We start from the raw sequence: 20,157 nt of genomic DNA on the forward strand, positions 1-20,157 counted from the left end.
CGCATACTAATGAAACTAACACGCATCGACCACCGAGGCGCCAACCAGTTGATTTACAGTCATTCGGCCCGGTGTGAACGGCAGGACTCCCTCACGGAAACACAGGCAGCCCTCCTCCTCCTCCTCTTCCTCCCCTGTCCTGTCCTCTCCCGTGCACCTGCCTGCCACCGACTCCCAAACCCCGGAGAAATCCCGTCCGGCGCTCCGCAGTGGGATCCCCTGAGTCACACGGGGCCGGAGAGGGAGGAGGAAACTCTTACCACCTCTGGACCGGACCGGACCCCGGTGCTGGTCGTTGTTTCTTCCCGCCGGCGAACCGAAACTAGTCCACCTCACAGGTAAAAGTCAACCAGCGAAACTGGACAAACAGCGTGATCTGCGCCTGCGTAAAAACACGGCGCAGAACAAACTTCTGTTTCTCCAGACTGGCCGACCCACCAGAGCAGGTGAACCAGCGCCACCTGTCTGCCATGGGCTCGGAGCACATCATTAGTGGCTCCCAAGGTGCGGTCCGAGGCACCCCAAGGGTCGTTAAATGGTTCCCAGGAGGTCTCCTGCATAATAACAATCACTGGTGTCACTTTGCTTATCAGGACATCATGAGTCCAAGTCCGCCCTAAAACACCCCTATGACACACTTTTAAAAGTGATTTGGATTTTTCATAAATATTTATTTAGTTGGGCCTATATGTTCAGTTATATTTTATGAAGGTCTAAAAGCCTCTTCCACACTGCCAGGAATATAGTTCTGCTGAAATATATATATATATTTCAGCAGAACTATATTCCTATATATATATATATATATATATATATATATATATATATATATATATATATATATATATATATGAAATATATATATGAAAAAAATATGAAACATTTTATTCATTCATTTGTTGGGTTAAAAATAGTCAAATTCAGTATTCAATATTGGAATCAACCTATAAATTATCCACGATATTTTCATGACTTTCAGTTTTTATTTTGAAATATAGTCAGTGCTGTGAGTCGGAAAACAAGTGTACAGCATATTTTCAAACACACACATCTTAAACACACCCTACTTGACTCATTTGGGTTTTTTTCAACAGCAGCTTTTCCTCAACCTGTCAACAATCCTGAGAAGAAGGTTCTCAAGGCATCTTCCAGCTGATTTTCAGTCTGATCATTATTGCTATTGGGGTCTGGTACACTTGGACATGTTAAACTTTAGACTGAAAATATGATTCTTCTTTTCAGTAGAAACACACAAACCCTCAGATGTGCATCTTTTAGACAAAACGTGTCACAAATGTGCGTTTTCATGCATCTGTCTGATGTTTCTGGATATGGTTAAAGTAATTTCTGTGATTCTGTATCATTCTCTTACATATTTTTTTGTGGTATTGGGCTGACATATATAATATATAACCACACAATGAATTATACAACATCCAACATTAAGAACAGCATCACAAACCTGCAGACACTGATTCATTTTGTTACAGCGCCTTTTAGTAAGTCAATATTTTTTCTTTACCAGACAGTTTGGGATGATTCGTGATGCTGATATAGCTTCACTGATATGATGCCAGCTTCAAATGCACTCAGCTGAAGGTTAAATAAGACTTGTCCTCACTTCAGCGAGCAGCGTCATTCTGCGAGGAAGGCTTGTATTGCCTTTAAGACACCACCAAGCTGTCAATTTAAAGTGACATATCCTCATTTAATGACCTCGTGTTTAACGTTAACCATCAGAGGAAATGAGAACGCAGACACATCAGTATGAATCAGTGTGTTTATTTAGTGTCTTAATAATTTAACAGTGGGTTTGTCCGGTGCTGCACTGCCGTGACTTTACACACATCTGCTGTGGTGATCTAAAGCCTGCCTTGCTCTTTGTCGGTTAATCTACAGATTATAACGATCCTGGTCCGCCTCTCCTGCCCCGTTTCATCCATTGACCGGGAGGCGTCAGTCTAAGGCACCATAACTTAAAAAAGTAGAGGCAGCATTCATGAGTGGCCTTGTGGACAGAAATTAGCGGCTCACATCAGTCTGAGATCAGTCTCTATGGAGACCGCAGCCTCTACAAGCTTCACTCAGCAAAAACTACGGCCGACGAGGTGTGAGAGTCATACTCTCATACTGAATCTAGACTACACAGACAGCTCTGAAGCTAGTTATACTCTCATTATCCAGTCTGTGTACCAGTCCCATAGGCGTTGACAGAGGTTAATCTGTTACAGCGCTGCAAGTCCCTCAGTAGAAGTTGGCTGCATTGAGATGAGGCTGAAACAGTAAGTCTGTTCGCTCAGGTCCTTCTGGTGATTTGGGCTACGGCGCTTTAGCTCCCTCCTGTTTCTCTTTGTAGACTCGCAGAATGGCCTCACACACAAACTGGAACTGACACTGAAACACACACGTACAAAGTGTTTTTAGCTTTTAGACAACAGCGCTTTTCAACGTCCATGAAAAGAACAAATCAACAATGAAGTGATCCTACTAACAAGTGTTGTCTGTGAAAAGAAAAAAAAGCTTGATATATCTCCTGTGTTGAAGAGCTCCATTGTTGTCCAAAACTGATTGAAACCCATCAGTGAGCACTCTCTCAGTAACTAACTCACTAACACACCAAATGTGTGTTAATCCACAGCTGAAAATAGTCCTCAAAAATGTACTTTTTTCCTGCTGTCTGAGTATTTTCTAAAACTGCAGTGCCCACATTGCCAAGACTTTTAGCACAAGAGTCTGCAGATATGCTAGAAACTCTGTGAGGTTCAGCTGTGCTTTGGGATTAATGCTAACATGACCTGATGATGGTGCTGGATACAAAAGTCTGAGGATCATCAAAGTAATCACGGTTAATTTGAGGGGGACATAATTAAACACATGGCAATCCATCCAAAAACAGTGTTTGGTGGTAGCGCAAGAAGAAAAGTTAAAGAATCATTTTAGTCAATAGGATTTGTAGTCTTGAAGCTATGAGTGGAAAACTATCGAATAGTTGTTGAGATACTTCAGTCTGAACCATAAAGGTGGACCGACCATGAAGCCATGCTGTTAGCATTGCTAAGAATAAAACTGAATACGTGAGGTAACTGGCAGCTCCATCAGCTGAGGAAGATTGCATGATATGGTTGAAAGCTCCAGAACAGCTACTGTGGTGAGATTGATTTGTCAACATGTGAATCCTTAGCATGAAGGTTTGTCCTTGACTGTGCATGTTTTCCATTACTGTCAGAGACACAAACACACAAAGGAAACTTGAGGGAGCTTTCCATCAGCAAAAACATCAGAGAGAAGAAGCCCCAGGGACTGGATCTCCTTTCAAAATAAGGGTGACAGTGGTAGCAGTAGTGGCCTAGAAGCAGGCTGTGGACTAGAGGGTTGCCATATTCCCAGAACTACCTCCTATCAGAGAAATAATAAATACAACTGAGGTGCTGCAAGGCACGGCTTCCAACACATCCACTTTCCTGCTCCAGCTCATCAGCCAAAATACTGTGGCAGTCACATTTCTGTGAATTAATGAAGGTTAAAGATGACAAGACCTCAAAGTGGCATTGGCCTTTAAAAAGTAATTCTGGGCAGAGTTAATTTCACAATGAGTCTCCCATGTGAAAATTCCTGCGTTTTTTTGTTTAAAAAAAAAGAAAAAGAAAAATCAGTTTAACAGATTTATGACATTTGAAACTAATGGCAGTGTGCCTGATGAAATATATAGACCAAAATGGTCATTTTAAAATGATCACATGCACTTGAACAGCCTGGATTGAATCATTAAAAAACACGTGGCAAAGATGTTCGACAAAAACTTGTAAAAAGGAGATGGACAAAACACCCCTGCAGCATGCATGCCGCAAGAAACGGCTCTTAATGAGCTCCCCAAGCTTTATCCAAAACTCTCTACATGGTCTTGCACTTAACTGTTACATTTTAAACACCACTTCTCCCATCCCACCTTATGTTCACCACCTGACAGGTATTTTTATAAATGAACTAAAACACTGTGTTATGTACTGTGAACACAAGCTGAACTCAGCTACAGGTCTTCATAATGCAATGCAATAAAATCAAACAACAGCATAAATCCTTGTTCTGTACCGTGGTCTGAACCATCATGGCTCGCTGATCTCTCAGTGTTTTGACAATGTCCAGCGGGAATATCGGCCGACCCTCATCCAACAGAGTCAGCGCCGTTTCCATGGTGATCAGAACACCTGTCCGTCCGATCCCAGCGCTGAAAGAGTAATTCAGAGCAAACACAGCATTAAGTGTACAGTAGAGGCAGGTACAGTACATGCTGGCAGTGTTTAATTAGTGTGTGTGTGTGTGTGTTCGTGTGTGTATTTGTGTGTGTGTGTGTGTGTGTATTTGTGTGTGTTACCTGCAGTGTACCATTAGTGGTTCTTCACCTCTCCGCCTCTCCCTGACCGAGCTGATGAACAGCAGGAAGTCTGAGGGGTCATCGGGTACACCGTGGTCTGGCCACGCAACATACTGCAGGTGTGTGACTGCACGTTCCTCACCCCGCTAACCCACACACACACAAACACGCACACACACACACACAAATGAAAAAGAAAGAGAGAAGTAAAGTTAAAGTATTGCATAACCCGTATTTAAAATGATAAACATGTAACCTTTAAATGTCTCACCCACGAGACTAACGCTGCAGAGTTACAGGCTCAAACACTGACAATATTCAGTGTGTGAGAAAACAAAAACCCACAGAGGGTGTATTGGAAAAACAGAGCAGGTGAGGAGAACAAAACTGCACGTGACCAGGAGGTGACACTGAGATTAGGAAGTGAAGAGGGACACAGCGAGATGAAAACAGAAAAACAGGTGGGGTGGAGAGAGGATAGAGGGAAAGACCAGAGCTGGGAAAAAATGATGGTGGGGAGGAGAATGGCTGAGTTTAGAGTTTATAATGGTCATGTGGCCTGTGACTCCATGCAGGGATTAACTCGCTCCGCCAGAGGAACAGATGGGCCCACACAGCAGTATCTGTGTAAGCATGTGTGTGCATTCAGACTTCATGCCTCCTTGAGCATTATCTGTTTATTTACCTGTTTGCCATGGAAGTCAATGTGGAAAACAGCTCCTTTAATCGTATTATCTACCATATAAACTTGTCAGAAGTACCCACACACTGACACACCTGCCAGCCCAAACCTACACACAGGTGTGCTACAAAATGTATAATACACACTAATGTACATGCCCACCCACGCACACATACAGACCAAACCACCCACACGGAAGTGACTGTATGTTGGCTGCAGATAGTTTGCCAGGAGTGGCTGCTGCCTGTGGTGAGCTCCGTTATGTAACATATGGCACACACATGATACATGTCACTGCAAACATACAAACAAAAAGGCTGTGTGTTGTGTGATCATGCTCTACTCATGTTTCATGTGGATATGAAAGCAGGTGCAGGGCTGCAACTAACGATTATTTACGAATAGGTGATCTGCAGTCTATTTTCTCAATTAATCGATTCATTGTTTGGCCTATAGAATATCAGAAAATAGTTTTAAAAAATACCATCACAAGGCCCTAGAGCGACAGGTGATGTAAAATGTTGTCCAAAAACCACAAAAATAGAACTTACAATAATGTTAAGATCATCACATGTTAAGCGGCACATTTTCACATCTGAGAAGCTTCAAAAGGAAAGTGTTCAGATTTTGTACGTTAAAAATGACTTAAATTATTATTCAATAGTTGGCAACACATCAACTAATCATTGCAGCTCTATTTGTTACTGTACCTGTGTGTGTGTCAGAGTGAACTGTCGCGTCACATACGCCAGGTTACACTCCTCTGAGTGACACTTGACCCGCATGGGCCCGTAGTCCTTCACTTCTGGTGGATGCGGCCAGTACTGGTGGCACTTTGTCTGCAAGTGTATGACATCACCGACAAATTACATTACATGCGACAGGAGCCATCAGTCAGGATACAATTTACTTCTGCTGCTACATCAGCTGCGCTCAGCTCTCATGAAATCAAACTCATATTCAACAACACAGTATGCTCCATCCGGCAGTCTGAAGAACAAAAGCAATTCACCAGGAGAAAGATGTGAACTGATTGTCAATTTATGTGTGGATGTGTGTGTGTTTTTCAAGTAGAGAGAAACTCAAGGCACTTGACGAATATAAGGAAAATGATCAATTAATGAAAGCATCTGGTTACCAAGCAACAGGCAAGCTGAGACAGAGACATCTTCATTCGACAAGACCTTAGATACTACCCTGCTGCCTCTGTCTCTGTGTTCACCATCAAACGATTCATCTCACTGGCATCCTGCTCAGACTTTTACATTTTGCTTTCCTCTACACTGTGAACCACTGTAATTACACAAAACTGTTGATTGAAAACCAATTGATTATTTTTGTGTGCTAACATCACTCTCGAACCTTGTAATTACAGTAATCATGTATCAAATAAAACGCCATGTAATAATTTGTACGTGCTGCTGCAGTAATCACTGTGTTAATGCATCACTGATATTGAACTGTATAATTTCAAGTGTTTCCCTTTCTGTTTAATCATTTCCAGTCCTGTGTAAATGCGGCTGTATACATTATAAGAGTTTGAGCATGTAGAAGTATGTATACCCGTCCCCTCTCTGTCAGAGTTGTTAGCATGATGATGGTATGTGTCTGCTGCTCCCAAACAGTCTGCCAAAAGTGTGTGCAGGTCTGTGGCAACGGACCCTGAGCTGCAACATAACGTAAACATACACCAGACACTGGGGGCGCCACCTAAGAGACAGACAAATAAAATCACACAGATACACACACACACACAGAGGATGAGTTTACATTAAATGTCAGACAGGGGCGAGACACACAGTTTCGTATCAGTGATGCGCACCGTGATGTGGCTGGCGTTGATGTAGTCCTCCGAGCCCTGGAGCACCACTCTGGTAGCATCATCTGAAAGGAGAGCAGGACAGGGTCATAACAGCTGTAGACGCACTGCAGGGCTCAACCAATTAAATTTCATGAGGTGCTACAGCAGTGAGCTCCAGATCGAGGTTAGAGAGGTAGCTCAGAGCTGTGGGTGGGATCGATGGGGAGGGGGCACCAGGTGGAAAAGAGCTGGACGGCCGGGCTCGGACACACAGAGTCAGAATAACTTACAAGGTAAAACATCCTTATATCGATTCTTGTCCATGTTCTCAGGGAGCCGAGCGCAGCTTAGAGACAGGCCAGGCTTCCTCCTGTATAAATTCTAGGAATTACAAACACACACAGGCGTAAACACGTGCAGAAACATACACAAACAAAAACTACAAATTCCAGGCCAGTGACGGCATCTTTTTATTGTCAGAGTCCAAGCGAAGATTAGGGCCAACATCTGTCCCAAAATCAGCACTTAAAAGGCTCATTATGATCCCTCGAATAACTAAGTGGGACAAGCTAAATCCTGCGTAAAATAAAGGCATGTTTTGGTCTTTGCTTATAAATACACTTTTAAAAATGTGTTCGCTGTTAAACTCCCACCAGCATTTTAAATACCTCAAAATGAAAACAGAGTGTGCCAGACTGTATTCCTCTCTCCAGCTGTCTCATCGACTCCTCCAGTGTCGTGACCTGCTCCGACTGGCCAGATGACTGCGGCTTGTCTCCCTGTGATTGGCTGGTGAGTGTGAGGGCGGGTGGTAGCTGCAGCAGGGGTGCCACCCGGCCAGGACCTGGAATACAAGGACGGTTCAAGGCTGTTATAAATATTCATAGAAACATGACAGATAGTGTGCACACTTGGATAACACGCTGCTTCAGCAGTTTCAGTCTCTCGGTTACACACACACACACACACACCTTTACGTCTGATGAGCAAGGCCAGCTCTCTGGAGTGCGACTCTCTGCTGGCTCGTATGAACATGACAACTTGGTCATGTGTGTGTTCAGAAATGTCGCGACCGTTGATGAGCACCACCAGGTCTCCCTCCATGAGTTTGGGCTCACAGCGACCTGCCTGCAAAACAGCACAGGGTCACTTAAAACCCAGTATCTACACACCTCACACACATCTATCTTTCACCAACAATTAGCTTTAACTAACAATTAGAGCTTGACAACTGATAAAATCGGCTAATATTCAGTCATTGCATATACGGCAGAACAGCATCAGTGTACATGTTGGCCAGTAAGTATCAGGAAATTGAAGGACAGAAATGCCAAACTAGGTTTGAGTTACTTTTGAAACAGCTGTCTTCAAATTGTTCGTTTTGGTCGACCAACAGTCCAAAAGTCAAAGATATTCAGTTTATTATCACACTGGCATTTTTGCATGACAAATTACTCACACAATTAATCGCTTAGAAAACTGGCTAGACAATACATTTTCTAATAAGCAGCTAATAAATTAATAGGCTAATTGTTACTGTCGTTTCAGTTGAGTATATCTGGCTAAATATCTGTCCTTCAGTTCATACCTTACATTTTACATTTCATCATCCAGTTATTCTGACACGACCTGGAGACACCAAAACACAAACACATCTAGGTCCGTTCTTACCGGAGAGTCAGGTTTAACATGGGATATGGCTAAAGGCATCTTCTGATCCACTCCACCCTAGGAGGAGTTGGGAAATTAAATGAAGCAAGAGTGAGTAAATAAAAAAAAAAACACACAAAACTTTGCCTTGTGTGGTGAGGGTAAGAGAAAAAGAGAGAGACCCACTTTCACATTGAAGCCAAACTTGCCCTCGTGATCAGGGGTGATACATATTAGCATCAAGTCACCATCGCCAAGAGCACCCTGCATAGACACAAGTACTCAGAATCAATGCACATATGAAAATGGACGCACATTAACACACTTATTTAGAGTTGATGAAAAGTTAATGGACCTTATTGTTGTGGTGTAGGCTGAGGTCACCATCCTCATCTCCCAGACTGTCGTCAGTTTGCAACAAAGCCTCATCTATCCCATGGTTATACGAACCAGAGCTGAGAGAGATTAAATAATGTGTTTATTGGTCTGTAGATTAAAACATGGCTTATGTTACTAATAATACTAATACTAATAAATAATAATAATATTATTCTGACTACCACTCTCATATCCTTTTTCCTATGGTAATCTAAATGCAACACTAAATTCAACTGTTATTGCATATAGACATGAATAAACTTTCAGCCCTAACTTATCTAATGACAATAAAACCCACTGAACTGAGAGACAGATGTGTCTAAGAGGTAGATAGACACCATGTAACTGATACTAACTGATGTGGGGAAGTTTCTCCCTCACTGTCTTTGCTGCTGCTCACAGACGCCCTGTACGTGTAGAAGACATCCTCCCCCTCTGACATGTCTTTCAGGTCACTTGTCAGTTCAACTGAGGATGGTCGAGGCTTACGGATGCCGTGGCGAACACGGGGACTTCGCCTGCCAGAGTGACAAACCAGCAGTCAGGTTGGTTTTGCTCAAAATCAGGTTGTCAAATGACTGGACACAATCCCGGCTCAAAAAACATAAAAGAGATGCTGGATTGATGACTGAGTAGCTGAGGTCTTAGACAAAGAACCGCAGCATCTCATTATATTATTGTTAATCCTGCAGGTCGTACCAGTTGGGGGTGGTTGGGGGCGATCTAGAGGGCAGGCTCTTGGTCTCAAGATGCTCTGATGAAACTGTCCTCTGCAGGACCGGGTTCCACACCATCCCTCCCACCACACGCTGGACCACTGGACCACTGCAAATTAGGAGGGAGCTCAGTATTTATGACAAGAACGTACATGTGAATATACATGCACAAGTGCAGACTCACCTCTCAGTTTTACTGTTGCCGAGGCCCAGGTGTTGTGTTATGAGCTTCCTGTAGGACTGAACTGTGCTGTTGTTGTGTTTGGGGCTCCTGGTGCTCCGGTTGGAGTAGAAGGAGTGATGATCCACACAGGACCTCCACAGGTTCTTACAGGTCCTGGGACAGGGAAGAATCAGAGACATCTCACAATCTTGGGTCTCCCCCTGAAACATACAAAGTTAAGGATTATTTTTTTTCATGCTTCATAATGTAACACCACGATATTCAAGGTCACATCTATGTTCAGGTTTCCAACAATACAAGGCTGTGTCTTCTCATATTTTTCATGAATGATTTATTATTTATCACACACAGGAACAAACAGACAAAAACAGCCAAAAGTGTGAAAATGAATCATTTAATCAATGTCACATTCACATCTATGCAGACCAAATAGTAGTCGAGCTTGGATTTGTGAAATTTGAAAGTGTTGAGTATAAAATCCTGCTTTCATTTTAGCTATAGTTACATCACAGCTCAATGTGTGCTGACTCCCAGGTTTTTAGTGGATTCATGAGCCAAGCAGCAATCTGTTCTGAGCAGATCTTTAATCTATTAAGAACAAATGAACGGCAGAGGGACTTACATGTTTACGTTTCAGGTGTATAAGAAAACGTTTCCTCTTGAATGAAATCTTGATGATGTTCCCCCTACATGTGAAGAACGTAACTGGTTAAAGGATAAAGAAAATACAGGAACAGGCCATGTGATTAGTGGCATCATCACTCACCAGGGAAAGAAACTGGAGCATTGGAGCACTGGAGTATTACAGAATATTGCAACACCACTGGAGGCCAAACCCACCATCAGAGGGGCATTGTTAGTGTCCTGAGAGAAAGAAGGATGGCAAAAAGTGTCATACGTGAGGAGATCAAAAAGGATGCAGAGGAAGTTGAACTGGAGCAGTTGAAGTTTAAAGTTTAATCGAGGGAATCGCACTACCATGACTGCATGCAGCTCCACTCCATACAACTCCAGCGTCCGTGCTGTGTTGAGGAAACACAGCTCTGCCTCACTCTGCTTTAGCCCCCTGGAAACGAACAAACACACACACACACACACACACAATCACATACAAAACCAGGAAGCTCCTTCACAATAGAGCAGTTGTTTTTCAGTAGCAACTAGATGTAATGAACTGTCTGAGTTACTTGTGCTGTGGATGCAGATCCTCCACTTTAGTGAGGAAGTCTTCATCCTGCTCAGGGATGAAGTGGCACTTCGAAAGGTAGCCGGAGGGTCTGGTCGGACAGTGGTCCCCTATCTCCGCTGCAGGCGACAGGGAGACACTGAGCATCCACACAGAAGCACATAACCAAATTCACACATCAACACACTGACATCTGGGGTACCGTGAGAGAGCAACTGCTTATTGAGAGCATCCTCATTAGGAATAATTACTCACACACTTATTATTAAGGCATTAATCATTAGTTTCCAAAGGAGGAGATGGACTTACACTGCACAGCGTACGAGGCCAACACTACAGCTGCACTCAGCGGGCACTGCAGCCTGCAATCATATTCCATAATTATACACTGTAACAGCTAAATACAAACTGTGCACAAGGGGATGGGTTTAGGCTGTTTGTGTTTTACTAACCGTCCTTCTCTAATGTCACTCCTGATCTGGAGGAAGTGCAGGTGCCTGCAGGAACAAGACAAGAGGAACTTTACCAACTCATGCCTGTACTGTCGGTTTCCTGCAGAAACCTCTTTAAAGTGGTTTGACATATTGGTGCTAGCGGCCCGGCTCTGGGGATGGCAAAGTCGGTCTGTCAGTCAGTTGATCTACCACCTTGATCCTGACTGAAATATGTCAACAACTGTTCACTGCACTGCAACTAAATGTTCTACAGACAGTCATGGTCCCTGGGGGTAAAATCATACTAATTTTGATGATCCCCTGACTTTTTCATCTGGCACTACTAGCAAGTCAAAGTTTTCACTTATTCTGCAAAATATGTCAACATCTATTACATGGATTGGCACAAACTTTTCTACAGTCATGCATGGTTCCCAGAGGATGAATACTAACTTTGATGATCCTCTGAAGTTTCCTCTAGCGCCACCAGCAGGCTGACTTTTGTGCTTTTGAATGAATATCTCAACAACTACGAGTTGGACCGCCATGAAATCTGGCACACACATTCAATTTGTCAAACACTTGGTTGGTTGATGACCAAACTCCAACAAAACCTAATGGCATTCCCATCAGCCTCAGCTGTACTTTGTGGTCAATGCTAATTAGCAATTGTTAGCATGCTATGGCACTAAACTAAGATGGAGCAGCCAAAACATTACACCTGTTAAACATCAGCATGTTAGCTTTGTCATTGTGAGTATGTTAGCATTTAGCTCAAAGCATTGCTGTGTTAATCAAAGCCTCACAGAGCTGCTAGCATGACTGTAAACTCTTCATTCTGTATCACAAAAATATTATTATTTATTTATTAATTCACCCTAAGGGTGAGCCAAACATTGACAGTGAACTAAAAAAATATTAAAAAAAAAAACAAATAGACATCAACAAGGAAATCTTTCATTTCTATCCATAATCCCAGTGAAAAGGACGCTTCTGAATCATACAACTTCTCCAGATCAATATCTAGTGATATATGAAGGCTACAAAAACAGACATAACACAGAGGCACATATACTAACCTTGTTTCTTCATGCTGCAGAGAGTTGGGATCAGAAATGAAGAATCGTATTCTGAAGTTCAGATAAAAGGGAGAAGCAAGACCTGCAGAAAAATGTCAGCTTGTCAAAAATGGCATATATCTATAGACGTCCACTCAATATGCTGGGCCTCTTCTATCATATAATCTTAAAATGTGCTGAAATGCATTTTAAAACAAAAAAATAAATGAAATGTGTTTGCCTAGAGAAATAATTCTGAGTAAAGACAGTGAATTCTCTGGAGGGTACCTTTTATCTGCTTCTTAAAGGGTTTCTCAGGCTCCAACCATCTCTGAGAGAGAGAAATTCATTAAGTGTAATGGCTAACCGGGGCTAAAAAAAGCATTTATATAAGTATACCCTGTGGTTATCGTCGTCTAAACAGCAATCAGCGACAGCAATACATTACAATCTGAGCCCAAATGTGCAGCAGATGAACAGTGAGCTCACAGGAGAGTGTGTGTTGGCTGTGATAGAGGCGATGGCTGTGCTGGATTCTCTGATCTGCAGACTGAAGAGCTGCTTTTCCTGCAGGCCCAGGTGGTCACATACTTGGTCCAAGAGAACCACGCCTTCATCCTGCTTCTGAAGGATGGAGACAACAAACAACGTTAATATCAGCCAAAACATTTAACGGCTGCTTATTTCTACAACTTAATATACGATGCCATATGTTGCAGTACTGTCTTATGTATAGACAGGGATGATCATTATTTTTAAAAGTCTGTGCTATGGTTCTAAATCAAACAAATACAACCAATAATGCAAATATCCAAGTGAAAATTAGATGTCTAGAGACAATCTGCAGCACAACAATCTGTTCTTTACCTATTCATTATTTCTAAATCACTCTGAGGGACAACCTACGGCTTATCCACATTTTCTCCTCATTTTTCCTCCAACTCTCTGCTACCAGAAGCATATTCACATCACAAAAGGATCATGTTTACTGTAAACTGCAGCGAACAGCCTGTTCTTGCGACAGGAAACACAATAATTTTTGATGTGTGTGGACTCAAAATGCGGGTGAAGATCAGCGTAAACAGGCCGTGCCTGATGTGAAAACATGTTCTTTTTCTGTGACAATCTGTAAAAAAAACAAAACAAAAAAAACAATAAACCTTATCTGCACACACAAGAAGGACAGGCACCGTAAAAACAGAGTTTAATATGGGAATCCTCCGGCCATTACAACCACAGCAGCCTCCCTGTTCTCCCAGCGGTCACATAAAGATGCTGCACAGCTGCCGTCCTAGAAAGTAATATTGTGATTGCCTTTCTGCGTGTGTGTGTGTATGGCTGTCAGGCTGCGTATGACATGATATGCTGATAATGTAAAAGGCTCCTAAGTGTGACAAGCTCTGTAAGCTGCAGGAGGTGAGCGCGTCCTTCAAACCAAGGGCACGGTGTTGAACGGGAGATGTGGATCAATGGGAAAGAGTAGTCGGTCACTACATCATGTAGTGTCACTATGATCATTAGCCGAGCACAGAGACAAATAGGGCCAACATACGATCTCCTCAACAACAGACAGGAAACTGTGTGTGTACATCTACATTTGTGTGTGTGTGTGTGTGTGTGTGTGTGTGTGTGTGTGTGTGTGTGTGTGTGTTACACACGCTGACTCTGAAGGTCTCGATAGTGCCGTCCAGCAGCTGAACTAGGCAGAGCAGGTCAGGTTTTGGCATGTCTGTTACCACAGTAACTCTGCCTCCCTCTCAAGACAAACACCCTGCCCTCAGCTCGTCACTGAGAGGGGACCTGGAAACACACACACACACACACACACACACACATAACCACAAGAACAGTGTCAGATGTTTCCATGCTGTTGTCTTCCAAAGAAAGCGTCTCCCTCTGGATGACATTGTGCGGTGAGTAATTTACGCGCCGAATAGAGCATCAGGCTGCAGTGAGTAATGCACCGTGAATGCGAAGGAGTGACTGTGTATGTGTGTGTGTTTGTGTAATTTCTTATTATTTGGCCTTGGTCTGAACATGTCCCTTCTCTCTCTCTCTGCTGCTCTCCCTCTGCGTCTCTCCGCCTTTCGCAGGCAGCTGAATGATAAGAATGTTAAACATTTTCAGAGTTGAACACGCCCATCTACAGCACCACAACTGATCTCAAACCAGCTGCTGGAAGCAATGAACACACACACATGCACTATTACTGCATGCATGCAACTACGTGCACAGCCAATAAGAATTCCTATGTGTGTGTGTGTGTGTAAGTGAGAGAGAGAGTGAGAGAGAGAGAGCATCTATATGCATGCAAGTGTATGTACGTACATGTGTCCTGTCTTTGTTTCCAGGTAAACTATTAATGGATCCAGGCCGGCCCGTCTCCCAGAGTTTCTGAAAGGACACAAAGTGTTTGAGTTAATGTTTGAACACAGTAACACACTCTGAATATATTAAAAACAGAGCCGGTCCCAGTTTGATGACTTGTTTTCCATAACTCTCTCACAGGCAGGCGTCTAATGAACTTACAAGTAAATGCCACATTTAAAAGCAGATTCATCATGATGAATAGACCATGACTTCACTTGGGTGACATGCATCTTGCATCTTCTTCTGATATGGTGAGGTGCAAATGACGAAATAACAACAGCCGTCCTACTTTATGATGCTTTAAACACATAATATCTGCCACAGCCAAGTTAAAGGTGCACACTGGAGGATAAAAAACACCAAACAAAGGTGGTCAAATCTACTGGCTCTACTGCTTCAGCCACCAATCAATAATCAGGGCCTATTTCTGAGTATCAGGCCCGTCTCTGTGCGCTCCGGCTCTCCCTGTCCGTCGATAATGAACTCTGCTGTGACCCCGCTGGACTTTGAGCCGCAGCGCGAACAAGGAACCTGTTGCAAGTTGCCTACAGCTACACCCAGAAAGGAGGAAGACTCCACGGGCAAACTTTGCTCCAACCACGGTGGTCCTCGTAACTGCAACTTGGCCAAGTGACTGTTTTTTGGAAGGAGAGGGTTTAAAAGACAGAAAATGGTGAGTCTACCTCAGTCGTCCCGCTTCAGAGACGGGTCATTTCCCTCAGACTGTCCGCCGTGAGAGCCTCGGGACGGGGCGCGTCGGAGGAGCCAGGTATAGTTAGTAGGTAAATATCCGGGACAAGTTTCTCATCCCTGGCTGCGCTGACTCCGCGCGGCCCCGCCCCTACGCCGCGCGCGCTCCCGGTGGGATTGCGCGCTCCAGGGGGCGCGCGCGTAAAGCCTAATAAACACAGTAAAGAGACAGACTCACAAAACCATCACTTCTTAACTCTGGCAGACGATTTAGACCAAAAACAGTGTCAGTGAGTCTGTCCAGAGCACAGAGAGAAGAGACATCATCTAAAAGAAACCCTTTTTAAACAAATAATTTAAATCCTTTTCAGTGCTACTGTGTACCAGAGCTCAGAGATAAAAACAGTATTCAGACCCTTAACCTCTGGAAAAGTTTTAATACAACAATGTAAAACTACTCTGTTACAAGCAATAGTCCTCTATCTGAAATGTTACTTAAAAAAAGTAAAAGTGTAGTTTAGTCAGTAAAATGTGCTTAAAGTGTTAAAAGTAAATGAACTCAATACAGAAAAATGCCCCCTGTGACTTTACCATGATATAAATTACATATCATAACCCTAACCCTAACCCTAATTAGATTATTATTACCCATCCATTAATGTGTATGCAGCATTTTACTGTTGTACCTGATTGCGGTAGAGCGTAACTATTTTATACAGAATAACAACTAATGATTATTTCCCTTGAGCTCGTCTGAACCTCAAAATCATGAAGAATAAATTTGAATGATTAGAATTATTTAAAGAACATAAATCAAATTTCTGTCAATCGACTAATTGATTATTCAACTAATTGTTGGGTAGTTTAATCTATGATAAAGCATAATGTTTCATAAGAACATAGGTTTTGTATGTAAAATAATATAAATATAAATATAAATGATATAAATGATTATACTGGCGTAGAAATATAAATCGCCATTAAAAGAGAATCGTCAAGAAAAGTACGCGGCTAAAGGTACAAATATACGGTTATTGTTGTTATTTTAATTCATTATTATCCTGGATATAACTATTAGAACTTTAGTAGCAGTGTTATTTTGGTATAATGGCTGCAGCTGCCATTTATTCATTCATTCATTCAGAATTTTATCTTTATCATTTATTATTTTATTTAGTTTATGTTCACCAGTGACAGAAAATCAGTGCATTAAGCATAAAATTGCATCCATCTAGCCTCAGAAATAGTATTGGCAGTATAAACAACAGCAGGATATATTCGAGAGGAGAGACAGATATACATTTTAAAGGCAAAGCAGATAAATGTGGTAGAAACATGCTGTTCATTCATATGAAGGTATACATTTAAAGGGAAGAGGAGGGAAACAGAGAGGTGTCAGTCCACTTCAGGGATTCCTCTGGTTTGTTGTCACCATCTACAGGGCAGATGAAGTACTACTGCCGTCCTGTAAATGTACTGTACATACTGCATATAGATTACATTACTTAATGCAATAAAACACACTCCAACACTCCTCTAAGCACCACCCTGTTTACTGATCTGTACCATCCTGACAAAACACCTCATAATTCTTTATAAGAGTCTGTATTTATTTATTTATGTATTTATTTATCTATTTACGTACTTATTTATCTGTTTACAAGGATACAACAACATTGGCCATCACACAGTACAGGGTTGTATAACAAAATTAAAGTTGTTGCTCCTTCATGCAACATACAGAGCAGATCATTAAGATTAAAGTTTACAATAAATACATTTATTTATATACGTCTACATACACATACACACCCAGGAAAGCACCAAGCATCATAGATGTAACATGTAGTCCATCTTATTCTGCTTCCCCCCTCTCTCTCTCCCCCTCCCTCCACTGCAGTCCTGCTGTACTACATATACAGCGCGACTAAAATAGGATTACTATGCTGAAGTACAATCTCATCAGTGGTGGATGAAGTATTCAGGTCCTTGACTTAAGCAGAATAATAATTCTACAATATGAAAATACACCATGTGAGTAAAAGTCCTGTTGACAAAAAATGTTAAGAACAGAAGTCTTATGAGAAAGTATCTTGTTAGTGTTACACTATATGTATATAAATCATCAATCATTTTTACTGATACAATAATGCCGTAGAGGCATTTTTCTTCTGTAGTATCAATTCTATATACTGTTGGATAGTTTAATCTATAATAATATATAATTTGTGAGGTAACAAATACCTAAAGCTGTAAATGATGTGTGGAAGTACAATATTTCATGCTTAAATGCAGATGAGAAGAAGTAGAAAAGCCTAAAGTCTGTTTTTGCTGCTGAATCAGGTCTGAAACCAAATGGCTTTGATCCAACATCTCCAAGGTCGACCAAACATCTGTCTGCAGCTGACACGACGCCCAGATCTCACAGGTTTAGAAGTTAATGATGGTTAAATGGGTGAGAATCAGCTTGGTGTTGGAGCAGAGACCCTGTCCTGTGTGTTTCCAATGGGCTGGCTGGTCTGCTCCGTCTGCTGGGTGGGTTTTCTGCTGCTGTAGGAATGTAGTTAGACCGTTGAGACGTGTGCGTTGTGTTCAGCGTCACCTGTTGCATGCCTGGAGAAGCCAAACCAGCCCGAGCCAGTTCCCATAACGGCAGAGTGATGGGACGAGAGAGGGGGCAGTCGGCCGCTCATCAGACCGGCACAGACCAGCGGGGTGACAGGGGGGGAAAGGGGGGAGGTTTTTTTTTCTCCATCTGACTGTAACAGAGAGAGACCTCGCCCTGTTGCTGTCTGAGGATCAGCTTTCTGCAACAGTAACCAAGACACCCTGTACCCACTGTGCCCTGAACCCAGTGGTGCCAAATATAGACTCAGGGACAAACTCCAGCATCTGCACTTCATGTCCCATTTATCTCATTCACACCCTCTTATTCTAATCTCACCCCATATTCCTCTGCTCATTTCCACTTTAAGACAGTACATCCTGTTAAACCTGTGGGCTTTTTTTTTTAAATATCCTGTGATAAGTGCTTTTATCTCCCCATATGTGTGTATCCTCTACAACATCTCTCATTTTCACAGAAGCAAAAGATTAAATTGCACCTCTGACTGATTTGTTTACCGACAGCTGTGCCAGACTCGTCTTATTTACATGCAATTGAATGTTTCCGTGCCTTGTTTTTATCGTGTTTTATGTTCCTGTACAGCACTTTGAATTGCCTTGTGTCTGAAAGGTGCTATATGAATACATTTGCCTTTCCTTGCCTTATTTCCTCTTTCTGTTTCCATTTATTGTATAATCACATGTTGGTTTAAATTTGTGATTATGTAATTGAGTCCCCAACGGCGGAGCTTGGATATGATGATCTCTGTGAATGTCCAGACTGTGTAAACTGCTGTGATATAAAACAACCAGACACTATAGCCGCGAGTGTGCAGTGCAGCAGGAGTTTAGTCATACATCACAAGCTAAAAACTGGGTCTGTGGTGGTGTGGACAGGTCTTTAAGTTTCTCAGGCGTGCAGCGGCCACATGAGACAGGAAGACAGATGCTGAGTTGTCATGTATTGGAATGCTGTCATGAATCTACACATGTAGCATCCATGTACTTCCCATGACCTGTTAACTGGGCCATCCTTGGGCTTAAATGGGTCCTCTGCACTGGAGTACACTCACTGACCGCATACTGGTCATGATCCACTTCAAGGGACACACACACACACACACACACACACACACACACACACACATATTAATTCAGTACATATCCCAGTATCATTGTTGCCTCCCCCTCACAGACTTAATGATGGTAAACAGTCCTCCTTCTAACCACCTGTGACTGGAAAGAAAGAAAAAAAGAAACAAAGAAAGTTTCCTGATGTGAGTGCCAATTGTGTAGCTGCACAGACCTCGTGACCACAGGGCGGCAGGCTCGCGAGCACATGGTTCCGTTATTTCCAAGAGGCAGGCTCAGCATGCTGCCTTCACGTGCCAACAACTCCTCAGTACTTTGGATGCTACTTTTCACTATATTGTTCTCTATTGGATGCCAGTGACTTTGGTACATCTTACAAATGCGATTAAAGAGGTTATAAGCTGCAATTTGTGGTTTTGATTAATGGTTTGTAAACATTTAATGAAGCTTTATATTTATTTTTGGTAATATATTCAGGTTAAAGGGTTGTGAGTGTTTCCCTTTATTATAAGACTTCTGTGATGGAAATGTTAGTTTGCAGTGGAAATCTGAACAAAGTGAAGAAGTCTGACAAAACTTGTCCTTTGTTTATTTTATTCAAGCTTTTGCATGAAAGAGGATCGAGTCCAATACAGAGTCACACAGAATCAGTACAGGAGTCGATAAAGGAAAAATCATCACCTTTTATACATCGAGGCAATGAACGAGTCTTTATCCAAAGTACATCTCTTCAATCTGTAACATATGAGGCATGAGAACTGATGTAATGATGTCCATCACAAGGCAATCCCCCATCCTTTTCCTGGTCCGTCATCCACAGAATCCACAAGGCCTTTATGTTATTATGAGGGGTCTGGGTGAGCTGAAGTTGACGTATCAGCCTTTATGAGACACTCTTACAAAAATACTGTAAATAGGAAGAGATTCAGATAAGGTTTAG

General features: G+C 42.3%; 1 protein-coding gene and 1 long non-coding RNA gene across 3 annotated transcripts; one reads left to right on the forward strand and one right to left on the reverse strand.

Moving 5' to 3' along the window:
* Window positions 1-267: 267 nt before the first annotated feature.
* Window positions 268-6,468, forward strand: LOC139205831 (uncharacterized). Of its 2 annotated transcripts, none has more exons than XR_011584479.1 (3): window positions 268-338; window positions 4,379-4,491; window positions 6,126-6,468. It is a non-coding gene; the product is annotated as an uncharacterized lncRNA (long non-coding RNA). The 2 variants fall into 2 exon arrangements; XR_011584478.1 differs by having other exon boundaries at window positions 6,129-6,468.
* ptpn3 (protein tyrosine phosphatase non-receptor type 3) lies at window positions 1,767-15,651 on the reverse strand. The gene is made up of 27 exons (XM_070836158.1): window positions 15,515-15,651; window positions 14,790-14,855; window positions 14,120-14,261; window positions 12,951-13,085; window positions 12,750-12,792; window positions 12,483-12,564; window positions 11,422-11,466; window positions 11,279-11,331; window positions 10,971-11,088; window positions 10,762-10,849; window positions 10,550-10,647; window positions 10,406-10,469; window positions 9,784-9,983; window positions 9,583-9,708; window positions 9,240-9,401; window positions 8,861-8,960; window positions 8,692-8,769; window positions 8,527-8,583; window positions 7,827-7,983; window positions 7,524-7,699; window positions 7,146-7,236; window positions 6,877-6,938; window positions 6,618-6,764; window positions 5,765-5,893; window positions 4,373-4,518; window positions 4,090-4,225; window positions 1,767-2,394 (listed from the first exon to the last, which is right to left on the reverse strand). The coding sequence occupies exons 3-27, from the start codon at window positions 14,186-14,188 to the stop codon at window positions 2,320-2,322; spliced, it is 2,637 nt and encodes an 878-aa protein (XP_070692259.1). The 5' UTR covers window positions 14,189-14,261; window positions 14,790-14,855; window positions 15,515-15,651; the 3' UTR covers window positions 1,767-2,319.
* Between the last annotated feature and the right edge of the window lie 4,506 nt (window positions 15,652-20,157).

Source organism: Pempheris klunzingeri, chromosome 8 (assembly GCF_042242105.1).
Source record: "Pempheris klunzingeri isolate RE-2024b chromosome 8, fPemKlu1.hap1, whole genome shotgun sequence".
NCBI lineage: Eukaryota > Metazoa > Chordata > Actinopteri > Acropomatiformes > Pempheridae > Pempheris > Pempheris klunzingeri.